We start from the raw sequence: 21,841 nt of genomic DNA, 5'->3' as shown, positions 1-21,841 counted from the left end.
TGTAACACAAGACGTTGTTCCAAAACACTTGTATGTACTTGATATAGCCTCAAAAACATGAAATAAAAAAATCTGAAAAAAATGAGATGAAAAAGAACTGTGGACACCATGCATCAGGAACAAAAACTCATGAATTTCTCTATTTGTGGTGACTTCTAAAACCTATCTTCCTAATTTGGAAGGCAAATTTACTCAAAAGATAAAAATACACAGGTCAGTTATACAACATTTTCAGCCTTTATTGAGAGAGTATGGTCATCATGCCAAAACTCATCCATCAACATACAACCTTATTTCCCATCTAAAGTTAATGAGAATGTATTTTATTTTAAATGGGACATAGAGGCAACATGCCAAGAATTAAAGTACAACCATAAAGTTTTAGTTTCACACTTTGAATATCAACAAAGCAGTAATTCCTAAAATCATGAAAACATGATAACTACAGAAAAAAATGAACATTTAAGTCATTTCATGCTTTCTTAATGTCATATAGTGAAAACAGATGTACCTATAATTTTGGCCTACAGACAGCATACATCATAAGGTCATTATTCATTTAAAATAGTACAAATGTTTACAAAGAACATTTCACTTAAATTTCACAGCTGCTTATAAAATGGTATTTGCAAGATTGACCTATGTAAAGAAATAAGAGTCTCATCAAAAGAGATGGTAAATTATAAATATATAATATATCACAATGTTAAAATCCTCAGTGCAAATCAATAAAGATAACAATCTTTGGAAAGGAAAGTATTTAGCTTTACATATTTACTGTAAATTTACATATTAATTCAATAAGAAATACATTTAAACCTTGTCCTGCCACAGAATTATTTTGTGGAGGGGGAAAAAAAAAGATGTACTTTTTGAATATGTGTACATCAAAACCAAAAAGTTAACTTTTACTTTTTCCTTTATTGGCAACTTTTGATGCATTTCTTGGTTTTGGTTCCCAGAGGGCATTTTTTACAAATCTTGAAGCTGCACCTCTGTCCAGCTTGCCAGCCTTTTTCTTGTCTGTTATTTCCTTGACTCTGTTCATATATACTCTGATTCTTTCCTTAAAGATAAAAAAGAAAGGCAATAGATTTACTAAGCTGTTCACCACCACTAGATTTTACTATGCTGTACACCTCGGTTAAATTCAACATATATGTATTTATTGCCTATTACAGCGCGTGGTGCTAGGAAATGCAAATGAATAGGATAAATATGCTCCCTGCTTGCCTGGAGTTCACAGTTGGAGGGTGGGGAAAGACAGATGTTAAAAAGTCATTTCAGAAGTCTTCTGTTTCCAAAGAGGAAGAATCACACTAAGACATTAGTCCACAAATAAACATTGAATTGAAAGCTTCTAGGTGGTTATACATTTTTTAAAATCACCATTAACACAAATCTATATATTAACTGTTTTGAATCTAAAGTAAAAAACCGGAGCTTTCATATACTTGCAAAATACAAACTAAACTATCCTGAAATTTTTCTAAACAGGAAATACATGAGGTAGTACTTAACTATCTTTTCATGCTACCATCTAGTGTAACAATTAGGAAGAATGAAAATACAAATTATTCAATTTTATAATTTTGATTGGTAAATACACGAAATTTTCTACTAAAATACACAGTTGTAATCAGACTTTACAAGATGAGAAACATAATCTGTTGCTGTTCCACTGAATCTTCTGAGACCATTAATCAGCATAAATGGCTCTTATGCTTCAAATGGAGAAATAAAGTTGAGGAGAGCCATAAAATAGCAAAGTAAAAAACTGATCACTGCTTAAAAACAAGCATCATTAAAATAATCAACAGTTACATAAACACATACAGAAAAATGCAGAATCTTATAATGTTTTCATTGTGAAAGACTGGCAACTCGGCTCCACACTCTCTAGTGACGCCCCATTTCTGTCTGAATAAAGGCACAGTGCTTACAATGGTAGATACTAGCTGCAGCACACACACATCAACCCTGCCTTGGGGTCTTTGCCCTGCTTATTCCTCTGCCTAGAAGGATATTTCCTCAATTACCCACACAGTCACTCCCTCTCTTCCTTCTAGTCTACTCAAATGTTAACCTTGTCTTTGAGGCCCTGACTTCAGCATTTAAAACTGCAGTCCTATTAAAGCACTCCAGTCCCCCTTACCCTACTCTTTTTCTTTGTTCCCGTAACTTTCCAACATACTACATATTCATATATATTTCTTATTTGTTTATTATGTTTATTGTTTTTCTCCATTAGATACAGTCTGTTGTCTGCCACAAGGGCAGGGATCAGCATTATTCACAGAGGAATCATCTCACTTGGAAATAATGCCTACCTCCCAGTAAGCCCTCAAATATTTGTTGAATGAGTAAACTGACTTTTCCCATTTGTGATATATACGGTAAATAAGTTTCCTATCACACACTAAGTCTGTGATCAATTAGTATCATCTACATAAGGTCAGAAAAGGGGAACAGGTTTATGCATGCTTTTTATTCACCAACCCTTATCTAGAATATTAACGTACTACTTCGTAAAGTAGATTCTGAGGCAGAAAGAAAACAAATGACCTTGTCCTTTCACAAAGACAGTATCAAGTACTCCAAATAACTTCATATTAATGGAAAAAAGAGAAACTGCATGTAAAGTCCATATTATGAAGTTGAAAACAGATACAAGCCATTATTTTCAGATCTGTATATCATATTGCTTTACACTTTTGCTTTAAATATTTTTTCACAATTGTTTTATTTAAAAATAAATTTATTTCCCCCCTGCAAAAACTTTAAAAGAAGGAAATGTCTTAGACTACATGTTGAAAAACTGAACACAACAGATCTGGCTTACTCATTTTTAAAAAATAAATGACCAAGTGCTTTACTAAGTTGTAAATAACATACATATCAATTACCCTAAGACTTGAGAACAAGAATACAATGTCAAGTGTATTTCATATCTATATCTGCCTTATATTTTATAAACACAAAGAATCAATTTATTAATATTCTTATTCATAAAACCAAGTCAAGAAGGTAACCGTAAGTTTGATTTCTAATTTTTCTCTTCAAATTGAATGATTTGATTTAATTTTTGAAGTCAGCAAAAACTCCAAGATACCAGACCTTATATACTGTACTTATACATCTAAATGGAATACAAAGACAAACCTAGAAGATTTATTACAGGTTGTAAATATGTCTAATGCAGAATTACTGGACAGTACACATACAGCTGGTGCCAAAAAAGCTTTTAGCTTTGTTGCTGAACTGGATTCTTTACTGCTGAGAAAATGAATTAATGGAGGAATTGAAAAGGTGGGGGGAGAAACTTTCCCGTCTTTGCTAGTAAATCAACTAGAATATACTTTTAAGAACTGTATAGAAGTTTTTTTCTTTTTTAAAAAGTAGTTCTAGAGATAAACAGGATTTCAAGAATTTATACGAAAAATAATATGTAAGTTATAAATAATTACTAGAATCATAACATTTTCCCATTCTGAGATTTATATAATATATGGAATACCAATTATCTGAAAAAGGTAAGAGAAAAAAAACCTCAAAGATAGTAAGGTCTGGCTCACTTTCATAATTTCAACTCAAATTCTGTTCTCCCTAATTTGTGTGACAAAGGTAGTGTGACAAACTTCAGAAATACAACAGCAAACACATAAAATAAAAAGAAATAAAATCTTACCAATTCCTGTTTTACTGGATGTTCCTTAGGATTAACTCCTTGAGTTGCCAAATAAACTAAAATAGAAAAATTTCATGGAATAAAATGGTGAATGTATTAATTTAAAACATTCCAATTAAAGAAACTAGTTGTTCACAAAAAAAAGGAAAGTCCTACAAACAATTAAACTTTAAATTATTCAATCTCCATGTAATACTAAATCTATGTGTGGCTCACTGGCATCCAGATTTAAAAATAAATATCTATTAAAATTGTTATTAAGTATAATTGTATGTAAATTGTTAGCATTTTAAAAATAAATCATCTTTCACACAATAAGTAATTTGCTTTCTAATGAATTCCAAAGTAACACACATACCCCAAAACATTGAATTTAATGTGTATGCAGAAACCAAATCCACTTTTGCTTGTTCAAGTGGGTCCAACTGTTAAAAAAGAAAAAGAGAGAGGGGGGAAGAGAGAAAGTGAGACAGAAAAAAAATACACAAACTTGGAACACCATCTGATAACATTTTAAACTTTTACCAAGTACAAGGTATCAAAGAATTTTTTTCAATTCATATAATCCAATAACCAAATGATCTGAAAATAATTTGTAAAAAGAAGTTTTCTTAATGAGTGACTTTTGTCCACAAATTTTCACCTTAGGGTATCATCTTTAGTTAGACAAGGAAAGTGTACAACCCAAGAAAAATTCTTTTGAATTTTAATTTCGAGAGTTACGATCTGGGTTTTGTATGTCAAAAGTAATTTATCAATATAAACATTGTACATGATGCATTTATGTATAAGAAGCAGGCTAAGATGCTTAGGCAATACCAAAGACAGAAGAAACATAATGAGATTTGTTTTAGACTGTCAAAGTCAATTTACTGTTTTTGTCCTATAGGGTTTCCAGAAACCCTGATCACATCATTGTAATACTTAAAAGGTCAAAGACAGAGTCTGTCAAAAAGAATACTGTGAGTGCTCCTTTTTTTTCCAAAACCAAGTTAAAAACACAGTTAGGAGGTTATTTCCTAAGGCTGGAGTTGTGTTTTGTTTCCCCCCTAAAAATACCCAAACACTAATAAAATTAAAATAAAGGGGAAAAGGGGCATAGGTCATTAATCTGTTTCTTCTTCCACATGTTTCATAAAATAGCATTCTGTTTTATGAAATTCATTTTTAGGAAATTACATTTTTAAAATACCTTCTGCAACAACTCATTTCTAGAAACAGACATCATGGTCTTCAGCATCTCATCCACAGCACCAATGGAATTCTCAAACGCTGACAAATACTCATGAATTTCTACTGGATAGTCTTCATTAATTTCTTCACCTGCCATTATGGCTGACTAGAAAAAATTAAATTCTTTGAATTCATATTAGAGACAGAGCTTGTTCTTTAGTTTACAAAAAAAAAAAAAAAATCAATAGGTCATATCATGTATTTCAAAGACACTAAGAGTTAAAACCTGAAGATAAACAAATCTTTTTAGAATTTAATTCTAGATTAAATACATTCCAATTTGTCCCCTTCTTAAGTTTCCTGGGGGGCTGTGGAAGAAGAACCAACCGAAGCCCACTAATGCTATGCACACCAAACTCTCAACATTTTTGTTTTGTTTTGTTTTGAGATGGGGTCTCTCTCTGTCGCCCAGGATAATGCAATCACCACTCAATGCAACTTCTGCCTGCTGGGCCCAAGGGATCCCCCCACCTCAGCCTCCCAGGTTGCTGGACTACAGGCCCATTGCCACCATGCCCAGCTAATTTTTTTGTATTTTTAAAGAACTTTTAAAGAACTAAAGACATGATTACCAAATATGAGATAGCAATAATCAAAATCCTACATTTTAAAAACTGTTGAATTAGCAAAGCAATTAAAGTTTGATAAATAGATCTCCTAATGATTGCTAAAGAAATGGTAAGCAAAGCACTTTTTTAAGAAAAATATGTATTTCAGTCCTTCTAAATATAGGTGTCGATCTGAGAGCATGTTATATTAAACAAAAAAAGTAAAAATATCAGGTCTAAAATATGTATCACAGAAATCATTTTTCATATAATGATTAATATATAAATCATATATATTTATATTCCTTAAGCTTCTTTAAAATATTAATAAGAAATCCAAAGAGTCCATAAATCATATAAAGCCCATAAGCAGAAAAGAGGAAACTTGGGGCAAATAAACAATATGGTTTTCATTTGTGCCAGTGCATACTCTGACAGCCCATACTTTAAAAATTCACCTATATCAATGTATTATTAAAGTATCTAAGTCCAAATTTTAGAAGCAATTCTAAGCCATAGGTAACATCTTTAGAATAAAAAAAAAATTGTATTAACAGAAATACCTCTTTATCACATAGGTAAGGAGAACAGCATGAATGTGTATGACAGCAAATAGCATAGCAGAATGGAAGTAAAGAGACTCGGGCTTTCCGTCTTGATCACCAACTTTGTCACCTGAGATAAATCATCTCTCTCGGCCTCAAATTCCTCATCCATAAAATAAGGCAGTTGGTCTAATGATCTGTAAAGTCCCTTACAGTTCTAAATGTTATGATTACTTTTAAGTTTGAAAAGTACTATTTGAATATTTAGTGACAACATATCAACATTTCTTCTGAATGAGTATATTCCACTAAGACATCTGGTTTCATTAAAAAAATAAAGTGAAGTCTATCTATTACTACTTGAGTTGTGAAGTTACTATCCAACTATTGTGCAACCAGCAATTAAACAAGGCAATAAGAAAACTACACAGAAAAGAATTGATTTCCAATTTCAAAAGGTTAACTGAAAATATGCATTTGCCTCTCATCCCTCCCCAAATCCCTACAATATGACAGAAGAAATATAAAAACATGAAAATAAAAATGCTGGAAACAACAAAAGCACAGATCTACCAGCAGACTTTAACAGTAGAAACTGTGTAAGCTAAAGAGCAAACTGGGCTGGACATGGTGGCTCACGCTGTAATCCCAGCACTTTGGGAGGCTGAGGCGGGCAGATCACCTGAGGTCAGGAGTTCGAGACCAGCCTGGCCAACATGGTGAAATCCCGTCTCTACTAAAAATACAAAAATTAGCCAGGCATGGTGGCGCATGCCTGTACTCCCAGCTACTTGGGAGTCTGAGGCAGGAGAATTGCTTGAACCTTGGAGGCGGAAGTCGCAGTGAGCCAAGACTGTGCCACTACACTCCAGCCTGGGCAACAGAGTTAGACTGTCTCTCAAACCAAAAAAAAAAAGAGCAAATGGGATCAGACTGGAAACAGGAAACAAAGCCAAGAAACCTTACAAACAAAAGAGAATGAGAATTTAGAAATATCCCCAAGAACAGAGCCATTAAGAGCTGAAAATAGCTAACCTAATCTCCAGATCTGTGAAAGGACAGCTCCAGCATTTATTGCCTAGATAAAGGTGTAAGTATAGGGATATACTGTAAAGAAGACTTGGTATTTCCTCACTTTATGTAGAATTTTGAACCAATAAATTTGAAAATGTAAATGAAAAGAATGACATTCTTGGGAAGATATCAATTACCAAAACTAAAAAGAAGTACGTAAAAACCATACAGATCATTAACCACAGAAAAAGAATTACACAGTAGTCAAAGACCTACCCTCCAAAGAGGCTCTAGTCCTAGAAGATTTTATAGGTAATTTCTTTCAAACCTTCAAGAAACAGTTAACTCCTACGGTATTTAGCTGTTTAAGAATATAGAGAAAGATGGAAAACTTTTTTCTTAACATATACAAAAATAAACTCCAAATGAATTAAAAATGTAAATGTATAAACATATTAGATTATATCAAATATTTATATCTAAATGAAACCCAAATGCTATAAAAGGAAATGGCTGACAAACTTAACTACATAAAAACTTTTTTGAAAAGTCATACATGGTAAAAGGATACCATAAGCAAAGTTAAAAGGCAAGAGACAGCTAGGAGAAAGTATCTGACAAAATATCACAAAGAATTAGATAGACTAAATAAACAGTTCCTAGAAAGCAATAAAACAAATTAAAATAATGAAGATATCATCACCTATCAGATTGGCAATAATTTTAAAGATTAAGAATGTTCAGTGTTAGAAAGGTTATACACTGAAAGTGGAATATAAATTGGTACCGGTTTTTAAAATGCACATACCCTTTGACTCAGGAAATCCTTTTAAGAATCTAGCCTATAAAAATCCTTGCACATATGCATATAAATTAAAATGTCCTCCTTAAACTTGTCTCTGAACTTCCTCCAGTTTGTCTTGTATCAAATTGTCCCTTTGCTGGACTACTACCTGTAAGTTTAAATGTTTTATTTCTCCATCTAAGAAAGAAACTAAAAAAAAAGAAAAAAAAAGATCTTGACTTTGAGGTGCTTATACTAAGTCTCTAATTCCTCTCCTTCCATCCTTTCTCAAATCTCTTACAAACATATGACCTTACTTTTCTCTCAAAATTATACTTAGCAAGGTCACCCACACTGCCACATGGTTAAATTCAATGGTCAATTCTCAGTTCTCCTTGAGTGACACTGTTGACTCCCTTCTCTTGGTTTCCTTGGTTTCCTTGGTTTCCTTTCTATCTCACTGGCTCCCTTCTTGGTCTCTTAGATGCAGCTTTCTCACATTCTCAGCCCCTTAACCAAGCTTGAAGTGCCCAGAGGCTGTTCCTGACTTTCTTCTCTGATTTACTCCTAGGTGAGCTGAGGGTTTTAAATTGCTTTAGTAAACTGAAGACTCCAACATTTCTTTCTCCAACCCTGACCTCTCCATTGAAATTCATATTTACATTTCCAGCTGCAGAGATACTCAGCTGAATGTAAATATGAAATTCATACAGAGATACTGAGTATCTCTGGTAGGATGTCTAATAAATTCTCGAATGGAACCTGCCCAAAGCCAGATTCCTAACCTTGCCTACTGCGGTTTTCATCATTTCATTTCATGGCAACTCTAACTTTCCAATTGTTCAGTCCCAAAATTTCAGAGTGATCCTTGACTACTCTCTCTCACTTCATCTTTAATACACACCCAGAATCTAACCATGTCCTACCACCTCTACTGCTACTATCCTGGTCCAAACCACCATCAAACCATGCCTGAATGCCCTCCTAAATAGCTTTCTTGCTTCTGGCCAAAGTCTATTATCAAGAATATAGAGAGATCATTCAAAATGTAAATCAGACTATGCCATGCTTCTGCTCAGAAATTTCCAAAGGCTTGTCACCTCATTCGAAATAAGACAAAAATCCTTACAGTGGGCCCGACAAGGTGGCTCATGCCTGTAAACCCAGCACTTTGGGAGGCCGAGGCAGGAGGATAGCTTGAGCCCAGGAGTTCGAGACCAACCTGGGCAACACAGCGAGACCCCAACTCTATTTTTTAAATCAAAAAAAAATAAATATTTACCTTTTAAAAATCCTTACAGTGGGTTCAAAAAGCTCAACACAATTTGCCCTGACTCCCCATCACCTTCTGTGACTTCATCTCCCACTCTCCCTTGCTTATTTCACTCCAGCCACAATAGCCTCATTGTTCTTCCCCCATGACAACAGGCACATGCCTACCTCCCTTTGGACTTCTCTCCTTCCTAGAATACTCTATTCCTCTCTTCCTCCCTTACCAACATCTTCAGAGCTTATTATGTTACCTTCACCAGATCTCCACTCAAATGTTACCTATTGGTATCTCTCTCCTAACCACCCCATTTTAAAATGCACACCACTCCTCCTCACTCCCTATCTCCTTCCCCACCTTACATTCCTCTATATCAACTAACATGTATTTATTTGTTGCCAGTCTACCTCCAAAAGGCAACTACATGAGAGCAGGAATTTTTGTGATTTGTTCACAAGCACTGCCTGACAGTCAATAAACATTTGTTGAAATAAACTATAACAAAATATTGGAAATAATCTAGATATTCATCGACAGGGAAACAGTTAAATGAATTACAGCATATTCATCCTTGAGAATATTACATGTCTTATAAAAATAAAGAAGTAAATCTATATATAGTGACACACAATAAGAAGGAAAAAGAGAACAGAGAACATTGTATATAACACATAATGTGCCTAATATATGCCATTTGGCTTTAAAAAAAAAAAAGCTATATACATACATGTAGAAAAAAGTCTGGAGGGAGCATACAAAAAACAGACATTTTCTCTGAAAAGAGACAAGGATTAGGGAATAGGTTCAAAGCAGACTCATTTTTTTTAACTCTTCATTCTTCATTGTTTATATTTTATTTCAAAAAGCACATATTAAATTTTTAATAAAAAACATTTAAATAAAGGCACAATAAAGTATTTTGGCTTTTAACAAATACTGTATGTATTTTTTAAAAACACAAAAGGTCTTTATTTAAATGTGAATTTTTTCATCAAATTTTCCTATTAGAAAACATTTCCTTTCTTCAGAAGAACACAGTAGAGATTTTTCCTGCAATTATTCCCTGTCCCTAAGCCCCAATAAACAAGCAGATATTTGTTGTTAGAAAAGGCAAGGGGGACTAAAAAATAAAGGCTCTTCTATTATGAGAAATTCCTCCTAATTCAAGTGATTTCTACTAACATTTTATATAGGCAGTTGCTGAATATTTATTCCTTCCAAAGAAAAAGCGCAGAAATTTCCCTCCATCCCCTTAGCTACTCTGACCCCAGGATCAAGCAATGACTCTATGGTATCAGCAGCAAACACCTGAATAGCACTGATTATGTGCCAGGCACTATTCTAAGCATTCCACATGCACTTGTTCATCCAAACCTCACAGATGAAGAAACTGAGCCACAATGAAGTTAAAGAACATGCCTAAGGTTGTACATGTTAAAATTTCCAAAGAAGAAAATAACTCACCCAGCTCTGCTCCTCACCCTCCTCCCGGGTTCTATAGGTACTCCTCGCCCTTCCACACACTCCTTCTAAAACACTGGCTGCAGAGGTAGAGACAGACGGAGAGGGCGTGAGAAAACTTGCTTCTCTTCACCACTCAGTAGGGTGTGGCTGAGACTAAGGACCTGGGTTGGGGGGATGCCGCCCAGTAACCCTAACAGCCGTTACTGCCACTCAGTCCCTCTTCTCACTGGTTATACAGAAGCCAAAGTACCGATAGCAGAAAAGAAGAGTGCATAGCATCACATACAGAACTGAAGTCATCAGCTACCTCTTTTCTTCAATTCTCCACTTCAGGGTGGCCAATCCAGGCAGAAACCTGGGAGGCACCCCAAATCCAATCAGTCCTGGCAATATGGCTTCCTTAATCTCCTCACACCACAAGCTTTCCTCCATTCTCACTGGCTAGATTATTTCAACAGCCTTTGAGTAGTGTCCCTATTATCAATTTTTCTCCACTCCCAGTTTTAGAATATTACAAAATATGCTTTAAACAGTCTGGTCATGGTACTCCTCTGTTTAAAATTCTGCAACAGTTCCCTACCACATGGAAGATAGTTCCAAACCTCTCAGCATAGATGCAAGGCCCATTATGATGTGGCCCTTGCTTGTCTGCCTAACCTCATCTTTCATGGCTCCCCTCTTTGAATCCTAGAGCTGTGGCCATGATGGCAGTTTTCCAAATGTGCCATGCTCTCTCACTCTCAACTTTGACCTGTGTGACGCTCTAAGCCTGAAACGCCCTTCCAACTCCACTTTGTTCAAATCCTGCTTATCTTTGGAGGTAAAAAATAGGTTTCAGTTCGGCCAATGAAGACTTCTCTGCATGCTCTCCTTCTATGCTCTCTGTCTGGACAAATATAACAACTATAAGCTGTCATGTCACATAAAACACTATCTCTTAATGTATTTTTATTTACTTGACTTCCCTTTTGACTACAAGTTCCTTGAGGGGGGGCTGTGTCATGTTCATGTTGTATCCCCAATGGCTGACACACAAGGTGACTGTATCTCTCAATTTGCCCAAGACAGTTCCACCTTATGCCTGTTGTTTCAGCTTGCCACCAACTCAGCTCCTTTCTTTCTTGTCCCAGTTTGAACAAAAAATTATATGGTTACCCTAAACAACGTAGGTTCTCTGACCCTTATTACCACTTCCCACCCCATTTAGCTAGAGAACAGGAGCATCAGAGGAGTTACCCTTTGCACCAGTCAGGTTTCAACTAGAGAAGCAGAACCAGTAGGAGATACGTATTAACAGAGTTATGGCAAGAAACTGGTTTACATACGGCAAGCTATCAAGGAAGGAACTCATGCTGGACCTCTTGGCTACTAGCTGAAACTGCTGTCTACAAGTGGAATTTCTTCTTTTGGGTCAGGGAAACCTCGGCTCTGCTTCTAAAGCCTTTCAACTCATTGAATCAGGCCCACCCAGATTATTTAGAATAATCTCCCTTACTCAATAGATTATGGATTTTAATCATGGCTTCGAAATACTTTCACAGCAACACCTACATTCATGTTTGACTGAGTATCTGTGGGCTACAGCCAAACCAACTTGAAACATTAAAAAGACAATCACAGCCAGGCACCATGGCTCACACCTGTAATTCCAACACTTTGGGAGACTGACAGGAGGATCACTTGAGCCCAAGAGTTCAAGACCCACCTGGGAAACACAGACAGATCCATCTCTAAAACAGAAAATATTTTTAATTAGCTGGGCATGATGGCATGCACCTGTAGTCCTAGCTACTCAGGAGGCTGAGGTGAGAGAATCACTTGAGTCCAGGAGTTCGAGGCTGCAGTAAGCTATAATTACACTACTGCACTCCAGCCTGGGCAACGGAGCAACGCCTGCAGCCCTTTAAAAAAAAAAAAAAAAAAAAAAAAGACTATTACACTAAGATGTATTCCTGGCATCACAAATATTATTGCTCTGACAATACTTTTCCACAACAAGCTTGTTATTTTGATTATCAGGCTCCCAAGTAACAGAACTAGACTTCAAATTCTAGCTAACAAATGTAGAAGAAATGACAACTTAAAAAAGAATCACGACTTTGCAACCCCTAATGAAATTATAGGTTTAGGCAATGACCACCAATAGATCACTAAAAGTAGGTGAAACACACATATTATGAACCTCCTGATGCGAGCCAATATAACATACACAGCACCATCTGCAAAGCATTTCCAACTCCCAAAAAAGCTGAATCTGAACAATTAGGCCTACAGAGCTAACTTCCATTTTACAGGAAATATAAAGGATAGAGGAACAAATTAACACCACAAGAAAGCAAACAAATATGGAGTGAGAAACACAGTACTCTACAGGACAACTGATCAGGTTTCTATAACAAGTCAATGGCATGAAGCAAAAAAAAATGGGAGAAGAAAGAGGAAGAAGAGATTGAAGAGATTTAAGAGACATAACAACCAAATGAAATACATAGACCTTGTTTGGATCTTGATTCAAATAAACCAAGCATAAAAAGATAGTTCTGTGAGAAAGAAATCTGAACATGGACCAAGTATTAGATGACACCAACAGATTATTGATAATTCTGTCATGTATGATAACAGCAATATAGTTATATAAGAAAATTTCCCCGTCTTTTGAGGATGCACACTGAAGTATAGAGGGGTAAAATTATGTAACATTTTGAATTTGCTTTAAAAAAAAAAAAAGTAGCCTCCACGAATTATTACAACTTTGAGAGAAAAGAACCTTATGTACATTATTTCTATAGTGAAATTAGATGGCTAACCACAAACTAGCTTTTAGAATACAACTCAGTTCATATATAGGGGAATAACTAAAGAGAAGGTGTCATCTAGAATATTTAAGCAGCTCCATTATATCTCATTTCAATTCCAGATATAACTGGGGTGAGGAAGAGGAAGGTTACTGGGTGCTCACTACATCTGTGATAGTTGCTGAACATATAGTCTCAAATGAGGTTTGTATTACTAACACTTCCAACAAAAGGCTGACATTCTGAAGTGTCTATTTATTTCAAGAGTATCACAAATTCCTTTTTTTTTTTTTTTTTTTTTTTTTTGAGGTAGAGTCTTGCTCTCTTGCCCAGGCAGTGGCTCAATCTCAGTTCACTGCGACCTCTGCCTCCCAAGTTCAAGCAATTCTCCTGCCTCAGCCTCCCGAGTAGCTGGGATTACAGGTGCACACCACCATGCCCAGCTAATTTTTGTACTTTTTTAGGAGAGACAGGGTTTCACCATGTTGGCCAGGCTGTCTCGAAATCCTGACCTTGTGATCCGCCCACCTCAGCCTCCCAAACTGCTGGGATTACAGGTGTGAGACACTGATCCCAGCAAATTCCCTTCTTTAAAAAAAAAAAAAAAATCCTAATTTCTTGTATTTTTACCTGTCCCTTAAAAATGTAGGCAAAATAAACAAATAAATAAACACCCAAGAGTAATGCCAAATAAAAAACTAAAAAAAGACATATGCAACACAAAGATTTTTTCAAGCCTCTATGAATCAATTTAACAACAACAAAAAAAAGTACACACAATCGAAAAGAAAAATGGGCAAAGAAAATCAACAGTTCACAAATAATCCAGATGACCAATAAGCATAAAGAAAGCTACTCAACCTTACTGATAATTAAGGAAACATAAATTGCTAGAATATGATGCCATTTTAAAAATTAAAGAGATTAATAGTACTAAAATGGACAAAGGTGAGCTGAGAACAGCCTCCCATTCACTATTAGTCAGGGTATAAATTAGTTTAGCATTTTTGTGGGGCAATCTGCACCATGCTTCAAAATCACCTATGTACACCTCCTTTGACCTAGTAATTTTACTTCTCAAAGTATATTTTAACACAAGATAATGTTTAAGGACTTCCACTGCAATGATCTTTAAAACAGTAAACTTTAAAACAGAACAACCAACACATCCATTATTAGAACCTGGTTAAATAAATTATGGTATGCCCACCTATTAAAATACTCTACAGTAGTGAAAAGGTACGAGGTACAGCTTAGAAAGATTCCTAAGATATATTAAATGAACAAAAGTTGAAGAACAGCATGTATAATACATCCTATTTATTTATTTATTTGAGATGAAGTTTCGTTTCTGTTGCCCAGGCTGGAGTTCAGTGGTGCGATCTCAACTCACTGCAACCTCCCCTACTGGGTTCAGGTGATTCTCCTGCCTCAGCCTCCCAAGTAGGTGGGATTTCAGGCATCCACCACCATGCCTGGCTACTTTTTTCTTTTTTTTTTTTTTTTTTGTATTTTTAGTAGAGATGAGGTTTCACCACGTTGGCCAGGCTGGTCTCAAACTCCTGACCTCAGGTGATCTGCCCGCCTCAGCCTCCCACAGTGCTGGGATTAGAGGTGTGAGCCACCATACCCAGGCCATCCTATTTATTTTGAAGAAAATAAGATATATGAGTATGGAGGCATATTTGTATGGTATATGCATATAAGTTTTCTTAAAGGATCCAAAAGAAGCTGTTAACTGTGGTCACTTCTGGGAAACAAAACGCAAGAAAGTGAGGAAGTACATTTTGTTACACTCTCTGAATTACAAGATATGTAACATAACACTTAAGCTTATAAAAACTTCAATCATCTCAAATTTTGAAATTTACTTTATTCTCAAACATACCAGATAAAAATGTCATTTCCCTCTACTTAGCAGCAACAATTAAACCTACGTTCTTTACCACTATTACATTCAAAGAACCATATAAATGTTTTTTCTACCCCTAAATTGTCTAGCCACCAAGTGGCTATTTTCCTCTATTCTCATGGTAAAAAAGCCTCCTCTGGCCTGCTTGCTACATGGCTAAACATCCCAGTCAACTGGTTTAAAGATGCTTTTGCAAGTTCTCATCTTCTCTTCCTGCCCCCTAGCCAAACATTCTAGCTCTAGGCCTAGTGAACATTCATTCCTAACGAAATTCACAAAAGACATAAATTAATGCTACCCAACCTCAACAGGTCCTCTGTCAGTTGCCTGACAGTTCCTTTATTTATCCCTGATACCTCCTCAGCACTTACTGCACAATGTCATGTAAATGAATAATATTTACTGAGCATTTACCACATGCCAGTCTCTAAGGACTCTCTTATTCAATAGATATTTAATTAGCCTCTATGATAGGCAGCCCTGATGCTTGGAAGATAATAGTAAGCAAAAACTTGCCTGCTCTGTACTTACTGTTTAGTGTGGATGATAGACACTAATCAAAGAATCACGGAAATATAAAATTACAACAGTAATATGAAGAAATAAATTGTGCTATGAGATAGTGGACATGACTTAATCTGAGGGAAGACAGAATGCTTCCTCAAGAAAGCACTCGATGACAGAGACGAGTTAAGCAGACAAAAACTGTAGTGCGGGCGAGGAGAGTTCTCACAACTCTACGACTGGGCACTAAAATTAGCTTCACTTTACAGATGGCACAACAGAAACAGGTCACAGGGCTGGTAAGTGGTAAAGCTCGGCAGAATGGAACTCAAATCGAATGGAGGAGGAGCATCCCCCACAAATCCCATCAGTGGATTTGTGTAGGATGCTCTCTGGACAAAATCTTTTATACAATGTAAAAGGTTTGTTCCTCCCTGAAAGTCTATTCCCGTAACCCTTCCAGCCTTAACTCCCATCTTTACCCTATTCCCCAACGTCACACTCAACTTCTGTTCCTGTCACTAATCCACGTGACCAGAATCTCCAATTTCCTTAGCAATGTTCAGTAGGCCTGGAGCAACGTTACACTCAACTTCTGTTCCTGTCACTACTCCACATGACTAGAATCTCCAACTTCCTTAGCAATGTTCAGTAGGCCTGGAGCTACTGAACATGGGGCATTAGCAAATGGCCACAGAGGAAAGAGGACTGGCAAAAGCATCTTTAAAACAGCTAACTGGGAGATGTGACCATGAAGGAAGGGAACTGAGGTGCTATCATAGCCCTTTCCCTCTACTTGGAATACCCGTGTTCCTCCGTTTTGCATTGCTATGCAGGAATACCTGAGGTTGGGTAATTTAATAAAGAAAAGAGGTTAGATTTGGCTCCCAGTTCTGCAGGCTACACAACAAGCACGGTACCAGCATCTGCTTTTGGTGAGATAAAGGGGGAGCAGACATGTGACATGGCGGGAGAAGCGGCAAGAGACAGAAGAGGAGCTTCCATGCTCTTTTAAACAACCAGCGCTAGGAGTGAACTAACAGAGTGAGAACTCAACTCATTACCTCAAGGACAAAACCAAGACATTCAGTCTGCCTCCATGACCCAAATATCTCCCACCGGGCCTACCTCCAACACTGGAAGTCACATTTCAACAAGAGATCTGGAGGAGACACACACCCAAATCATATCAACCTCCTCTTCATAACTGTCTCCATTTTCTTGGCCTATCAATCCTTTAAAACCCACATCAAATGCTCCCTCCTCTATAAAGGTGTCCATACCTCCCAAACAAAGGTAGTCTCCTCTTCCTCTTTGCTCCCAAGTTTCTCTGAATATAACTGTAATACAGTTATCACACTGCTGTGCAACTATATGCTTGACTTAACGTAATGACATATCTATCAATAACACTCCTCAAGTTCTTGATAAATCCAAAGGTGTCAATCCTCACTTCACCCGATCCATCAGCTGCACTACTCTACTCTAAATTCCACAACACCAGACTCAAAATTGTCCTTGTCCCTCACTGGCTGCTCAGGCTGTCTCATTTGGTGGTTATTCCTCATTTTCCTAACTTGTTAATGTTAAAATGCCTAAGGACTCAGGCCTTGTGCCCCTTCTCTTTTCTGCCTACATTTACTCTTTTAACGACTGTCTCTGGTCTCACAACTTTAAATACCATCTGTTCACTGACAACTCTCAAATGTCTGTTTCCAGCAATGACCACTCTGAAGTCCGGAATGAACATACTTAACTGCCTACTCAACATCTCCGCTTAGATGACTAACAGACATTACAAACTTATCACCTCCTTAACTGAACTCCGAATCTTCCCACAAACCTGCCCCTCCCACAGTTTTCTATTTCTCAGTTAACGGCAATTTCATTCTTCTAGTTGCTCAAGCCCCAAACTTTGACAATAACCTTATTCTTACAATTCACTTTCAATCTGTAAGCAATTCTATTGGCTTTTCCTAGAAAATACATCTAAAATTAAACTGCTTCTCCATCTTCACTTCTTTCCAATTAAGATGTTATCATCTCATCTGAACTACAACACCTCCATGATTAGTCTCATGGTTTTCACGTACCCCACCCCACAACAAACTATTCTTAACACAGAAGCCACAGAAGATTCTATTAAAACCTAAGTCAGGCCAGGCGCAGTGGCTGACGCCTGTAATCCCAGCACTTTGGGAGGCCAAGACAGGCAGATCACCTGAGGTCAGAAGTTCAAGACCAGCCTGGCCAACATGGTGAAACCCCATTTCTACTAAAAATACAAAAAAAATTAGCCGGGCGTGGTGACACGTGCCTGTAATCCCAGCTACTTAGGAGGCTGAGGCAGGAGAATCGTTGGAACCCAGGAGGCGGAGGTTGCAGTGAGCTGAGATTGCACCACTGCACTCCAGCCTGGGCAACAGAGCCAGACTCCGAAAGAAAAGAAGTGGGTGGGGTGAGGTGGGGTGGGGCGGGGCGGGGCAGGGCAGGGCAGGAAAGGAAACAAAAGAAAACAAAAGAACAGACAATAAAGTAAAGTAAAACAAAATAAAACATAAAGTAAAATAAAATAAACCTAAGTCAGATCATGTCACTCCTCTGCTCTTACCTTTCCATTGGTTATTTACTCACTGGGCTATTCCTCAAGGTAAGATTCATGTCGAGGTACATTTTGAACACATCACTAACATAATGTCTTGTCATGTATTAGGTATTTAGCAACTATTTGTTAACTAACTAAAACCAACCAAAGTAACCTAAGACCTAATTTTGGAAACTCTTAATATCAGATTACAGTTTGAGCTTACAGATAATAGAAAGTCACCACATGGATCCAAACAAACATATGATCATGTACGTTCTGGGGCTCTTCCCATCTCTACACCAAATAATTATACACAGTTATGAACTAAGCTTGAGAATAAATCCAACATGATTGTGTTTTGGAACTTGAGAGCCACTTGCTGTTGCTGCACCAGAATTCTATCACTCGTAATGAATTACTGGAATGGCTTTTTTGCACTGCATTATCTCAGGAGAAAATAACAATGAAATGTACACACAAGTTCTCAATAAATATTGCTGTCTTGGGCAAACAGTGACTCCATGTTAGTATTGTCTGTGACTCTCCTTCAGTCTCACAGTACAATTCCTGAGTACATACAGACTTCTTCCTTTTCTAAAAAAGATATTAACATCTAAAAATAAATGTATCCAGAAGTCTAATAATAGAGGAGTATATAAATTATGAGGATATTGCTCAAGATTGAGATGAATAACTACATTAGATTAAATTTACTTCTATTCAGTGTTTAATTCAAAGCATTTCCAAAATTACAGCAATCAAGCAGCAAAATTACCTTCCAAAACATATGGAAGTGGCTTATTACAATCACCTCATTTCTTAAATAACAGTATATGGGGTTGCTGCATAGATTAAATAAATAATATAGATAAAAGCCATCAGAACAGGGCCTGGCTCAGCCCTCAATACATTAGATAGTATTTTACCAAAAGTGAAAGTTATCAAATACTCTAATCCATTGTGGACTATGTAGAGCTATGCTTGAAGGGTCAACTGTTTGGAAACAGTAGCTGAGATAATACATATGAAGAGCCATTTGGAAAGGTAAAAGCAGTTAAGAAAAAAAATTGCATTACTTCTGAACTGTGATACATACAACACAGCTAACTGAAGGCAGCTGTAGTATCTTTTGACTGAGAATTTTGTTTTATTTTGAAAAACCATTATTCACACTTATCATTATCTTTCAACAAAACAATGAGTTCTATCATTTCCACTAAACGCAAATACTTCTCTGTACTTCGACAGGGCTAATCTGTTAATTTTGAATCAAAAATACAGGGTTAAATAACTAAAAGTATAATTGGATTGTTTGTAACACAAAGGGTAAGTGCCTGAAGGGATGGATGCCCCATTTTCCATGTGATTATTACACATTGCCTGCCTGTATCAAAACATCTCGTGTACCCCATAAATATATACACCTACTATGTAACCACAAAAATTTTAAATTTAATTTTTTTAAAAATCACGGTTAAGTCTTGGTTCTGTCTACCATCAGACAGTACCAATGGGTTAATAAGTGGATAGCAGACATCTCATTGCGACAAATACGTCTGTATCAAGCCAAAACTGAATTGTATTCAGCAAACATGAAGACATTAAAGGTATTTTCAAGCAAGTTTTAGTTACACTGAACTTTCCCGGGTCATCAAGAAAAACTGCTCTCTTGGATTACCCACCACAGATTTCAGCTAAAGGTCGAAATTAGCCCACTATCTCAGACGGGCTAATACTGCAGCGGCAGGCAGTCTGTGAATGTGAATGATAAACGGAGCTAACACAGTAAAGTGACTCCCCTAGACGTCCCACTTTAGCCTCTCTCCTTACGCAAGATTTGAAGACAGCTGAAAATTGTGAAGTCATGTTTTTTTTGTTGTTGTTGTTTTTAATTTTTTCGTCTTCCAAGAGTTGAGAAGGGGGTGGTTAACAAACGAAGAAAAAGAGAAAGACCGGAGCAAGAGAGAGAAATGAGGGGCCGGGGTAAGCCAAAGCCTGCAAGCAGCCCCAAAACAAGCGGAAGTGGGGGACCTGCAGCAATGCTGCCCCAGCGAAGAGCTGTGAGACACTGCATTCCTGGAAGGCTATGCAGCCAAACTCCCATTCTCTCAGTCTGCCCAGAGGATTACAGGGGAATCCCAGGAGAGGAAAAGCGGAGTTAAACAGGAGGAGGAGAAAAACTGAAAGTACAACTTTGAAAAATACCTCAGGGCCTTCGACTACAGTCTCCGGAAAGCGGTCGGGCAACGATGACGACAATGACGCGCCGGCTGTGCCCGCGCCGAGGGGCGCTTTCCGATGATCTCACGCTGCTCGCCACGCCCCCGCTCCTTCGCTCTTCTCTAAAGGCAAATCTCAAAATGAGTAGCTCGGGGCCATGTTGTGGGAGAGGATTGGGGCGGCACTCTGGGAACCTTTGTCTACATTTGTACCCGGCCAACACTCAGCCCAAATACAGGTTGAGTGTATTTAACCAGGAAAGAAATCTTAGTTACTGAAACTTTGTATTTTTACTTTCCCGGGAGCTTTTCCAGGGCCCTCACTGTTACTACGCTTTTATTGTCTGCCTCAAGATCAGCGTCTTAGAGCAGCTTCCCAGATTATCCGTGGGGAAGAATGGGTTGTTTTTCCAATCTGTCAGTAAAAGATACTTCTATAATACAGTAAAAATGAATTAGTAGAAAAATGGGGAAAATATGTGCAAAATACAAGCCCAAATTTTTTATTATTAGTTTCAGTAAATGTAAAATTGCATTTCAACGTATGCAATCAGAAGAAACATAATAGAAAATAAAGGCATTAACAGAAACTGTACATATTGTTCGTTGAAAGTTTAGTATAAGCGATTGAGCATTGTCTTAACATTTGTAACTTGTCATTCCATGATCGTAATTTGATAAAAATTTATGCCTGAGTTGTCCATATATTAAATGCATGTAAAAGCATTTTGAACAAGCACCATGTATGTAATATTTAAAGTTTGGGGGAGGTCACAAGATGGCCGAATAGGAACAGCTCCAATCTGCAGCTCCCAGTGTGAGTGAGGCAGAAGACAGGTGATTTCTGCATTTCCAACTGAGGTACCAAGTTCATCTCACTAGGGCTTCTCAGACAGTGGGTGGAGCCCACAGAGCAGGGCGGGGCATGACCTCACCTGGGAAGCACAAGGGGTCCGGGAATTCCCTTTCCTGGCAAAGGGAAACCGTGATAGACCATAACTGGAAAATCAGTACACTCCCACCCTAATACTGCATTTTTCCAGCGGTCTTAGCAAACGGCACACCAGGAGATTATATCCCGTGCCAGGATCGGAGGGTCCCACACCCACAGAGCCTTGCTCACTGCTAGCACAGCAGTCTGAGATCGAACTGCAAGGCAGCAGCGAGGCTCAGGGAGGGACATCTGCCATTACTGTGGCTTGAGTAGGTAAACAAAGTGGCTGGGAAGCTGGAACTGGGTGGAGCCCACCGCAGCTCAAGGAAGCTTGCCTGCCTCTG

At 37.4% G+C, this 21,841-nt stretch overlaps 1 protein-coding gene across 6 annotated transcripts; it reads right to left on the bottom strand.

Annotated features, from left to right (window-relative positions):
• Positions 1 to 218: 218 nt before the first annotated feature.
• Positions 219 to 20,601, bottom strand: C1D (C1D nuclear receptor corepressor). Of its 6 annotated transcripts, none has more exons than XM_015433447.3 (6): positions 20,550 to 20,601; positions 10,547 to 10,623; positions 4,881 to 5,027; positions 4,047 to 4,113; positions 3,689 to 3,744; positions 219 to 1,066 (listed from the first exon to the last, which is right to left on the bottom strand). In XM_015433447.3, the coding sequence occupies exons 3-6, from the start codon at positions 5,016 to 5,018 to the stop codon at positions 902 to 904; spliced, it is 426 nt and encodes a 141-aa protein (XP_015288933.1). In that variant the 5' UTR covers positions 5,019 to 5,027; positions 10,547 to 10,623; positions 20,550 to 20,601; the 3' UTR covers positions 219 to 901. The 6 variants fall into 6 exon arrangements, with proteins under 6 accessions (XP_015288933.1, XP_065383090.1, XP_073867741.1 ...); XM_065527018.1 differs by having other exon boundaries at positions 4,881 to 5,023; XM_074011640.1 differs by lacking the exon at positions 10,547 to 10,623 and having other exon boundaries at positions 20,027 to 20,601.
• Between the last annotated feature and the right edge of the window lie 1,240 nt (positions 20,602 to 21,841).

Source organism: Macaca fascicularis, chromosome 13, assembly GCF_037993035.2.
Source record: "Macaca fascicularis isolate 582-1 chromosome 13, T2T-MFA8v1.1".
Taxonomy (NCBI): domain Eukaryota; kingdom Metazoa; phylum Chordata; class Mammalia; order Primates; family Cercopithecidae; genus Macaca; species Macaca fascicularis.
The sequence above is the reverse complement of the archived record's forward strand: the minus strand, read 5'-3'. Positions and strand labels throughout refer to the sequence as shown.

Bases quoted from the DNA above. Each gene is read 5' to 3' on its own strand.
- C1D (XM_065527017.2), bottom strand. From the start codon at position 20,210: ATGACTTCACAATTTTCAGCTGTCTTCAAATCTTGC. The intron at 4,114-4,880 runs GTATTTTAAAAA...CTTTTTTAACAG, and splicing joins GAAATGAGTTGTTGCAGAAG to TTGGACCCACTTGAACAAGC. The intron at 1,067-3,688 runs GTAAGATTTTAT...TTTATCTTTAAG, and splicing joins ATCCAGTAAAACAGGAATTG to GAAAGAATCAGAGTATATAT.